The following is an 11,936-nucleotide window of genomic DNA, read 5'->3' on the forward strand; positions in this document are numbered from 1 at the left end:
ACCAGTGTATGTACTGAGCAGACCTCACACATCTATGATGTTTAAGCAAAGTTTCCTCCTTTTTAAAGCATTCTGGCATCCATTATATTGTTTTTTTATTTGCTAATCCAGCTCTACATTATTTTAGGAATAATGGAGAGATGGAGGTTTTGTAAATGTTTGAAATCCCAGGTTTGAAACTTCCTGGTACAACAGCTTTGAAAAAGCTGACTGTAATTACTTATTCAGCGACTTATCAATAATAAGATTTTCCCAGTTTTTTGTATTGACTAATATGTGCTATGATTCATAAATGTCATTACCTAGAGATATCTATGAAATCATTAGGGTTATCAACCACCATATATTAAAACTGAGGAAAAAATGGCATAAAAGAAAAGTATCATCTAATAGATGAACAATTCATATTTTTTGTTTTTCTTCTTTTTTATTTTATTATTTTAATTTTAAATAGCTTGCTTACATGTCAATCCCAGTTCCCTCTCCCTTCCGTCCTCCCACACCCCTCCATCATCCCCACCAGCCTCCCACCCTATCGCCACTTCCTCCCACATAGGGGATATCTAGAGTCTGTCATTTCACTCAGGGCAGGGTCCAGGCACTCCCCTAAGAGTCCAGGCTGGGAGAGCATCCCTCTTTGTGTTATGGATACACGAAGTCTGTTTGTATGCCAGGGATAAACACTGATCCACTTCCCAGGGCCCCATAGGTTGCCCAGGCCTCCTCACTGACTCTCACACTCAGGGGGTCTGGATCAGTCCCATGCTGGCCTCCCCACTGTCGGTCTGGGGTTCAAGAGCTCTCCCCTGTTCAGATCAGCTGTCTCTGCTGGTTTTGCCAGCCCATTCTTTGCCAATTTGCTCATCGCTCCTCTCTGTCTGTCACTGGGTTCCATGGGTTCAGTTCAGTGTTTAACTGTGGGTGTTTGCCTCTACTTCCATCAGTCACTGGATGAAGGCTCCAGGATGGTTATAGACATCAAGTTCATTACCAGGAATGGGCATTCAAGGTGGTCTCTCCACTATTGCTTAGCTTGCCAGTTGGTATCATCCCTTTAGATCACTAGAGGTATCACTGGTGCCAGATCTGTCTTCTAATCTATGATTCCCTCTTCCCCCTATTCTACCCTCCACTCAACCTTCCTGTTCCCCTATGACCTACTCTCTTTTCCTCTTCTTCCCCTCTCTTCTTCCCAGCTCCCACTCCCCCCACCCCTCCCCATGTTCCCAATCTGTTCAGAAGATCTTGCCTCATTCTTCTTCACTGGGGTACCATGCATATCTCTCTTAGGTTCTTTCCTGTTTCCCAGACTCTCTGTCAGTGGAAGAGCAGACTGGCACTATCCTGATCCATGTCTAAAATCCATATATGAGTAAGTACATATCATGTTTGTCTTTTTGTGACTGGGTTACCTCACTCAGGATGGTTTCTTCTAGTGCCATCCATTTACCTGTGAATTTCAAGATCCCATTGTTTTTTTCTGCTGAATAATACTCCATGTAAATGTACCACATTTTCTCTATCCATTCTTCAGTTGAGGGGCATGTAGGTTCCTTCCAGGTTCTTGCTATTACAAATATTGTTTTATATCATTCATGTTATAAGGTTTATCAGGGATTCAGGATTTACCAACATCATAGATTTTATTCTTTTCCTAAAGCATATCTAAATTTCTTCTATGTTACCAAGCTTTTCCATCAGACAGTAAGAAAAAAAACAAACAATAAAGACTTACATAAAATCAACCTTGGGGCTGGAGAGATGGCTCAGTAGTTAAAGGCTAGACTCACAACGAAAAACATAAGAAATCAACTTTGTTGGAGAACAATCCTTCAACATATCTTAAAATTAATTTCTCTAATCATAAAATTGTTAATGCAATATAGTTTGAGGATTCCTTCTGGAGGTGCATGTTTTGTGATCATAAATATCTGCTTAACTTAGAATTATATTGAAATTATGTATTCTCTCACTTTTCACTTTCCTTTTTCCCTACTGTTTGATTATAAAATGGCAAAGGTATACTATCATTTTAACCAACAATAATCTCTAGTATATTAAGTGAGAAAGTATTAACCAAATATAAATCAAAATTTAACAAAAAATAGAAGGGAGGTAAGTGACATACTATAAGGACACCAGGGACAAGTGCCAGTGATAATTCAAGAAAGCTAGAAAAATAGTGCACAGATGATATGAGAATAGAACCTTCAGCTGTGCTAAAAAGCTATTAAACTGCTTAATGTACAGGTAATTCCACCAAGAGCAATGGCATGTGGTCATTGATTTCATACATAGAAAACTAGACCTTCATGTACACAAAGAAGAGGAAAGCAATATATTTCAAATGGTAGCTTAGTATCACAACATTTAAAAAAACAAGAGAAGCCCTATTTTATACACAGTACCTTTTTAATGGTTTCTTTCTGATCAATATAAACATACGTTTTCAATGTTTGCTTTCTTATTGTAATACTACAATGAAATCAACAGAACAATGAATATGTTGTTACTGTTTTAAAAGATAAGAATAATAATAAGAGTAAATTATACCTAGTCTATATTCTCTTTCACCCATCACCCACTTTGGAGTCCCAAGTTGGATGCATGCCCATATAGATTATGTTTCATTGTTTATAATGTGCTCAGTATGAACTTGCTAGTAGTATATGCGTTGATCCATACATGTTAAAGTTTCATGTGAATACCCCAATAACAATGAACAACAAATGTTCACTTTACATGAAATTTATATTAATTTATAGAAGTACCCCCTATTAATTATAAGTAAAAAGTATAAAATTATAATCATATCTAGGTACCTTATAGTTGAATATTTTGAATAATTCAGTATCATTTATTGCAGATGGTGTTATAAAATTACATGAATTTTATAATTTTATGTTTACATATATAAATGATAGAGTTCTAATTCATTAAGTTACTGTCAAAGTATTATTTTAAATATATCCAGTGTGTATGTGTTTGTGTGTGTGTGTGTGTGTGTGTGTTTAGTGTGTTTTTTCTTCTTCTTTTTAATTCTAATTTGTTTGTTTGGTAACCTGTTTCTTTATAAAAAGATAGAAAGAAAGGGCAGGGAATAAAGTTGGGGAAATAGAAGGATGGGAGAAGTTTGAGAAGAGGAAGTCTCGATCAGAAAATGGAATTTTGTAAAAAAAAAAAAAAGAACATTAAAAGCACCCAAAGATAGAATAATATATACAGGACTTAATTTAAAAAAATTTAAAAGTAAATAAAAAGACATTGTTCTAAAGGTGAACACATGAACTTGACCACAAAGTAGTGGAAGGCTAAGACTTACACTGTGTCTGTTAGTTGTGTTAAGTGTTTCTGATTCAATGGGTACATTGGAAAATGGTTTATTAGAAAGACAGTTGTAGGTGTTAAATTCTCTTTTCTGTGATATTCCAAAATAGGGATGTTAATTGTAATTCTTCAATAACAGTGTCAGGGGTGCATCTTTGTGCTGTACATAGAATGATATTCATCATTTCTGTTGCTGGCAACATCAGTACAGGGCCACATAATTAGAGGCTTTATCAGTGGGATTTGGCATGAGGATTCTCAATGTCTGGAACTTGTTATCTACCAACTGTTTAAATCTGTGCAACTTGCTTAATCAACACTCAAAGATGACACGTATACTTCTTAGAGTGAATTGTCCTCTGGAAAAGTCATACTTATTACTTTGTACTGAAAACCTTGGAAGCATTACCTATCATTTCATTGCATAACTTAAGAAAAATTTGGATTTATTTTTAGATTTTTCTTTTGTTCAGTATTTAGTGTGATTCTCAAATATCATACCCTAGACATCCTGGAGCTTTTCACATGCCTGTGCCCAGTTGTCCCAAGCTCCAAAGAATTTGTATACCTGTGGTCTATGTAAGTAAAACAGTGATCTAAGTAAACTCTTTGGACATGAAACTTCAAAAGCAGGCTAATGTGGTGATATATTGTTTATAATCCAAAAAGGCCACTGGAGGTCAGTTTGCAAAGCCACCTACACTAGTTAGCTATAGAAACTAGGCAGCGGTGGCACACAACTTTAGTTCCAGGACTCTGGAGACAGTTACGTGGATCCCTTTGAGTTCAAGGCCATCCAGACCTATAGAAGAGTAAAGAGTAACAGAGTTCAGGCCTTTGATCCTGGCTCTTGGAATCACATGCCATTAATACCAGCACTAGGGAGGTAGAGACAGGAGGATATGGCTGGGCAGAGAAAGGAATAAAAGGAGGTGGAGACAGAAATTGAGAGTCTTTTGTCTCTGAGGATTTGTGGGGATAGAATTGTCATTTGAGCTGCATAGAGGTAAGGGCTACTGGCTTGTCTTCTTTGCTTCTCTGATCTAAAGTTTGATGTGATAGCAGAGAATGTTGTCTAACTAATTGGATACATAAAGGAAATCATAGGAGCAGAGACTACCAATTGCAATGAAGTTAATGCATCAATCACTATTTAAGATAAAGAGTGAGCATAAATTCTGCAGCCAGTGAAGGGACAAGAACAACGCTATGCCTTGATCAACTCTTGACTCGATCCATTCACAGTCTTGACATCTGTTTTAATAGTAGTCAGGGAAAGTTCAATAAATTTCTTTCCAATCATTTCATGACATTTAAACATTTTGTAAATTATTGGATTTCACTGAGTAGTACAGAGCAGAGAAAAACAATGGAATCTTGAAATTTGCAGGCAAATGGATGGCACTAGAGGAAACCATACTGAGTGAGGTAACCCAGACACAAAAAGACAAACATGATGTGTACTCACTCATATATGCATTTTAGGTATGGATCAGGGGAGTGACAGCCTACAATCCCAGTGCCAGTGAGTCTGGAAAACAAGGAGGTTCCCAAGAGAGATGCATGATACCCCAGATAAGTGGAATGAGGCAAGATCTCCTGAACAGATTAGGAACATCTGGGGAGGGGAGAGGGAACAGAGAAAAAGAGAGGGGGAGAAAAGGAGGAGAGAAGAAGGCATGGGAGAACAGGAAGGTTTGGTCAAGGTAAGAATAGAGGAGAGCAGGATGAGAGATACCATTACAGATCCAGTCATTATAGGCTTGAGGAGAGAGCTGACACTAGTGAGATCTCCAGAGATCTACAAGGATAACACCAACTGGCAAACTAAGCAATAGTGAAGAGACTACATTAATAGCCCCTCCTTGATGATAGGGTTGATGACTACCCTATATGCCATCCTAGAACCTTCATCCAGTTACTGATGGAAGCAGAGACAGATACCCACAGCTAAACACTGAACTGAACTCCTGGAACCTAGTAACAGAGATGGAGGAGTGATGAGCAAAGGGGTCAAGACCATGATGGTGAAACCAACCAAGACAGCTGACCGGATAAGGGGGAGCTCTTGAATCCCAAACTGATCGCTGAGAGGGGACTGATCCAGACTCCATGAATGTAGTGTCAGTGAGGAGGCCACAGAAATCACTGGGGCCTTGGCTAGTAATAGATCAGTGTTTACCATTGTGTATGAATGATCTTTGGGAGCCCATTGCAAATAGAGGGATGCTCTCTCAGCCTGGAAACATGGGGAGGGGCCTAGGTCCTTCCTTGGATGAAATGACAGACTTTGGAGATCCCCCTAAGGAGGGCTTCACCCTCCCTGGGGAATGATATGGGGATTGGGTAGGGGGCTGGGAGAGAGGGTGGAGGGACAAGGGAGGAGGGGTGGGAGAGGGAGCTGGGATTGACATGTGAAGCATTCATGTTTCTAATTTAAGTAAAAACATATATTGAGAGAAAAATTATTGGATTTTATATCTCAAAGGCCTAATTACTGTCACCTAGAATATACTAATATAATTGCTAACATCTAAAAAGCTATAAATTCTGTGAAACATCTCTTTTCATCTCTCATGTACCACAGTATTTTACTAATGTTTATTCTTCCATATCTATTTTTCTTATGTATTCATTATTTCCAGTTGATTTCACTGATCTAAAAGGCAAAATATTAATACAAATTAACACATCAATGACAATATAGAGATCAATGTAAAGAAAAAGGAAGTTTAGGGTGTCCACTGCATGGAAGATACAAGAATTAAATGCATCTCAATCAAAAAGTGATATGACTTTTGCAGCTTTCACTACTAGTAAAATCTAAATCTAAATTTAGTTGATGCTGTTTTCAAGACAGACTGACTATAATTTTAGTTGGCTCCACTATGTGGTGAAATGATTTGTATGTATACCTTTATAAGAATTTCACCCTGAATCCTGATTTCCTACCTTTAAGTATGTTATAGGTTAATATTGTTTCTTTCTCTTCTCTTTTCTTTCTTTTTTTTTTGAGTTGCAGTTTCTCTGTGTAGCACTGGCTATCCTGAAACTCACTCCATTGACCAGGCTGGGTTGAGCTCAGATTAATATTGTTTCTTTAAAGGTAACACCACATATATTTCACACTCACCATGTTATTACACAATAAAACTAATGTCTATCCCTCAACCTTCATTCTCATTGGCATTCCTGGGTTGGAGTATGCACACATGTGGATCTCCATCCCCTTTTGCATGGGATACATTTTGGCCCTGGTGGGAAACTGTTCTCTTCTGTTCATCATCAAGACAGACTCCAAACTCCATGAACCAGTGTACCTCTTCCTCTGCATGTTAGCAGTGGCTGACATTGTGGTGTGCACCACAGCTGTGCCTAAACTTCTCAGTATCTTCTGGTTTCACGATGGAGAGATTCCAATTGAAGGTTGTCTCACTCAGGTCTTCCTAATCCACTCTTGCTCAACCATGGAGTCTGGCTTCCTTGTAGGGATGGCTTTTGACCGTTATGTAGCCATTTGTAACCCACTAAGACACTCAGCTATTTTGACACACACTGTGACTGGGGCAATGGGCCTGGCTATTGTACTCCGGGGAACAGCCTTTCTCAGTTTTCATCCTTTTTTGCTACGCTGGCTTCCCTATTGCAAGACTAATATAATCTCCCATACATACTGTGAGTTCATGGCCCTCATCAAGATTGCCTGTGCTGAGACAAGCATCCGCAAAGCTTACAGCCTTGTTGTTGCTTTCCTCACTGGAGGGGTGGACTTCATACTGATCATTTGTTCTTATGTCTTCATACTCAACACTGTTTTCCATCTTCCTTCCAAAGATGCCAGACTGAAGACTCTGGGCACCTGTGGCTCACATGTTTGTGTCATCTTGGTGTTCTATACACCTGCCTTCTTCTCCTTCCTCACCCACAGGTTTGGGCATAAAGTAGCTCCACACATACACATACTTGTTGCCAATATGTATCTTCTTGTGCCACCAGTGATGGATCCTATTATTTATGGTGTAAGAACCAAGAAGATAAGAGACAGGTTCCTTAAACTGTTCAGTTTTCAAAGAACTTGAACAGCAAAATAGAACATTATCCTTTTGATATGACTTGCCATGTATAATTAGTAAGATCCTTTTCTAGGATCAAATGATTGTGTAGGTTTGCTGTGGTGATATATTATTTATGGTTTAGTAATGCTTGCCTGAGGAATCAGAATGCAAAGCTAGCAACAAGCCACACAGCCAGGCAATGGTGATACACACCTTTAATCTCAGAAGCCATACTAGCTAGCCATAGAGCCAGGCAGTAGTGGCATATTTATTCATTCCCAGAACTCAAGAGACAAGTTTATGAATCTCTGTTAGTTCAAGGCCACATTGAGCTACAAAAAACTGATCCAGTCATAAAGAGAAATAGAGGACACAAAGGTGATCACAGCACTGGGAATCACACTGGGTTCCCAGTACTAGGGAGATATAAAAGGAAGAAGCAAATAATCTCTTGAGAGAATTAGTCTCTAGCCATACTCAGGACAGGACAGCCTTTTCAGCCTGAGGTAGAGGGAAGAGCTGGTGGCCAGTTGCTTTGTTTTTCTGATTTTCATCTTGAAGCTTGAACCCCAATATTTATCTATGGGCTCTTATTATTTGTGTTACACTTTGCTATGAAGTAACCTATCCAAATGTCAATTCTGCTTAAATATCTCTAACTAGATTTTTCTGAGAATTTCAAGAACACTTTCAAGATGAAATGTAAATATTCCAAAATGAGGTATCATTGTCTAATTAGTTTTTGTGTTTGTTTGTTTGTTTGATTGTTTGTTTTTGGGTACTTTGCTGCATGTAAATCTGCAATATTCTCATGCCTAATGCCCCCACAGTCCAGAAGAGGGCATCAGATCTTCTGTTATGGATAGATGTGAGCCATCATGTTGCTACTAGGAATCATACACAAGCTACTTGCTGGAAGAACATCCTTACCTACTGAGTCATCACTTCAGCCCTAAGAGCCTCCACTGTCTTATCTAACATAACCATTTGAACCAAATCACTGAGATTAGCAGGAAGTTTATTTAGATATTCAAAGTAACATAAATGTCTATGCATTAGCACTATAAAATACATCAATCTAGATGTCTTAAAAAAACAAGCAAGAAGCTATGGAAAAGCACGTGTTTTACTACCATCATTTAGCATTTACATCACATTATGGCTCTTCCTAGAATGTGTGACTATTTGTACCTACTTAACTGCCCCACCTCCATGTTTTCAAGGGATCTTTGCCTGCTCATCGTAAATTCACTATACTATAGCAGGTCAAGGAAAATGTCCTTAAAATGTTAAATCATGACAAGATTATTATCATATATTTTCTTTTCATATGGAACATATTAGCTTTGACTATATGCCTACTAGCATGACCACTGTTTTTACTTGGGACCTCATGTTTTATATCTTCTTTGATTCTTCCTTGAGCTTTATTTTTTTAACATACATAGTGATCTCTGTACATTTGTATTAAGGAGAGTGAAAACAAGGAAAAATATTCAGATATATTGCTTGTTATCACTTATTATGTCAAAAATGTGCGTTTTCCCTAGTGACTTTATTAATTATGGTAAACAGTGTTTAGATTGCTATTACCCTGAGTAGCAATAACCATCAAAATATTTATCTCCAAGTCACCATTTATAAGATGATATACAAAATAAAGAGAGATGACATGTGACATCAGTTGTTGATCATTTATAAGGACCATATTAACAAGTTTCCTGTTGTTCACTACAGTATACAAGTATAAATTTCCACATTTGTTTAATGGCAATATATATGCTACCATCTCTTCTAATTTTTAGTTATTGTTCTCATTTTGAATTATGGTCTTATAGATGTGCCACTTTCATTTTTCAGTTATCATATTCTCTTATGTTTTGAAGTCATATTCATACATCTCAGGATTATGTTATAGTTTTACAGTATCTGCTTCTTTGGTTTTTACTAGTGTTTGTTGTTTTCCATGGATAAGTCTCACCAGGATTATGAAACAATAAAAGCTATATAAAAAAGACTCCCAAAGTCTGTGTGTGTTCACTACAGAAAAGGAAACACTACTGTAGGAATTCATTTGAATATCCATTATTTTTAAATTTTTGTATTATTTTCAAAGGCTCCAAAATTCAATTAATTATGTGGTTTGAGATACAAATAAATTTCCTAGTGACTAGATGAAACCGTAAGCCAAAGCCTTTTCTCAAAATAAAAGCATGTGAAGGATATACAATTATTTATTGGTTCTAAGCTTTCACATATTTATTTTCTGTGTCTGATCAGATAACTCATACAAATTTATCTCACATATTATTTATAAATACTAAATGGAAATTGCCCATACACTATACTATATTAGCCAATGAGTATACAAGGTAAGTCTGTATAGATTCAATATCATAATTTTCTTATACTCCAAGACTAATTTTATCTACAGTGAAATATCACTGGAGTTCTCAGAAGCACACTTCCCAAAGGTATGTCTACCATAGTTCACTACTACACTTCCATGCCCTATAACCACCGACTCTCTAATATGCATTTTCACTCCTATATAATTTTTAAATCTTGTAAAGAAAACAAAAAAAGTACAATCTTTCTTACTGATGAAAAGTACCATGGATCTTAAGTTTTTATAAAGAGACACTGAGGACCTAAAATATCCCTAAAATTTCCTATTTTCCCAGTATGCCCTAGAAATTTTGTGGATATAGTATGAAGGAGTCCATCACTTCTTAGAAAGTGTCATTATCAGGAAGTATCTGGAAGAATGTTTTATTCAAATCACTGTATTCTTAGCAAGAGGCCAAGTTTGTGCACTTGCTTAAGACTTGACTGGACCAGCACAATAAATAATAATGTTTTTATATTTCAACACCAGGCATGTAGGGTGGAGTGGTAATGATGTGCTAAAGAAGACTTAGAAACATCTGTTTCATAGTAACAGAGGGAAGACTAAACCTGAAATAGACTAGACACTAAAAGAGACCCTCTGAGCCAGTCCATGTCCTACACAAACATAACGAAACAGTACTGCAAGTCTGTAATCTAGTAATACTATGCATTCATAGCAAGAAGTAATGGATACACTGCATGGTGAAATACTTATTGAAGAAATCAAACCTGTAGATAGAAGACGAATAGTGAATACCTCATCTAGATAGCTACATTATAAAGCTATCAAACTGACTAAAGCCATGACAATCATATGGAAATCATTCAATAGAAGACTGAATATCCCTAGTCTAACCAAAAATGCAAGTATAGCAATACAAAGTAAGGATATTTCAAAAACTGAATAAAACATAGATAAGGGATGACACAGTTTCATCACTCAGTAAAGTCATAAGAGTCACTCATCTGTATAATTACACAGCATAACTGCTGAATCATTTCCCAGAGAATATCTAGTTTAACTACAATGTGAATTAATACAATTATCTCTAACAGTATGTAATATCATGTTATCTACTGTAGTATCACTAGGTAAGTTTCTTCCATGAAGTTAATACTAAAGAATAGGCATGCCATGGAATGGTTTTTTAAAAGTGTACTTGGAAATCAAATGCATCACAAAATGACAAACGGGCCTTTGTGGTTTACAAATTTATACATGCTCTGAGACAAAATTACTACTAGAAAGTTATGTTTTATCAGAATGTCACAAAATTATTTTCCCAGGAAATTTTACTCACATAGGTTTTCAATCACGATACAATGGTATAGATAACATTACATTACATGGAGTTCATTTCAATGAAAATATCAAACAAAACCAAACAAAGAGAATGTGAGACTTTCCATTACTGAGACTTCAAACAATCTGTACCAGTGATATTCATCATGGTTGAAATACAGTAAACGTTAGAGAGAAAACCTTCTTTCAAAAGAATACCTTATTTCTGAGTTCTACATTTTTTATAGTAAGTGAATAATACTTGTTTGAAAATCTTGAAAAAAATAGAACTGCAGCACATTTACTAGAATAAGGGTTTATAATTCTGTTCAGGATGAGAGTTCTCAAATAACTGAAACTCTCACCATTTAAGATTCACATCATTTGTATTACCTAAGCAAATTTAAAAATGCAACTGTTGTGTCAGTCAATAGACACATGTGGCAGTTACTCTGGCTTCAATATTTTGAGGTCAGTCTTAACAGGGATGACCTTCCATTAGGCTTTAATAATACAATAGGCATGGCTTTTGTTGGTTTATGTTTGTTTCCCTACTTGTGAACTTTCACACATTTCTTTATTTTTGATGTACACAAGGCTGGTGTGCTCAGGCAGAGTGGAAGAAGCACAAAGTGATTAATTGATTCAAGATGAAGAATCACAACTGTTTTCCAAATTGGAAGAGTGCTATTTAAAAAAAAGAAATCTTTCCTAATCATTACATAACTTACAAATCTTGCCTTCTATTTTGAACATTGGACTTCACTGGCCTTTCTTTTAGGCATCTGCGTTTTGTTTTTTGTTTGTGTGTGTGTGTGTGTGTGTGTGTGTGTGTGTGTGTGTGTGTGTGTGTGTGAGTATGTCAATATCAGAGCTGTGTT

General features: G+C 36.7%; 1 protein-coding gene across 1 annotated transcript; it reads left to right on the top strand.

Annotated features, from left to right (window-relative positions):
* The first annotated feature begins 6,458 nt into the window (after positions 1-6,458).
* Positions 6,459-7,406, top strand: LOC101829708 (olfactory receptor 52D1-like). Its single transcript, XM_005074145.3, has one exon. The coding sequence runs from the start codon at positions 6,462-6,464 to the stop codon at positions 7,404-7,406; it is 945 nt and encodes a 314-aa protein (XP_005074202.2). The 5' UTR covers positions 6,459-6,461.
* Positions 7,407-11,936: the final 4,530 nt, after the last annotated feature.

The sequence above is a fragment of the Mesocricetus auratus genome, unplaced genomic scaffold, assembly GCF_017639785.1.
Source record: "Mesocricetus auratus isolate SY011 unplaced genomic scaffold, BCM_Maur_2.0 Super-Scaffold_4256, whole genome shotgun sequence".
Lineage (NCBI taxonomy): Eukaryota > Metazoa > Chordata > Mammalia > Rodentia > Cricetidae > Mesocricetus > Mesocricetus auratus.

Excerpts from the sequence above, each read along its gene's own strand:
- LOC101829708 (XM_005074145.3), top strand. The coding sequence starts at position 6,462 with ATGTTATTACACAATAAAACTAATGTCTATCCCTCAACCTTCATTCTC.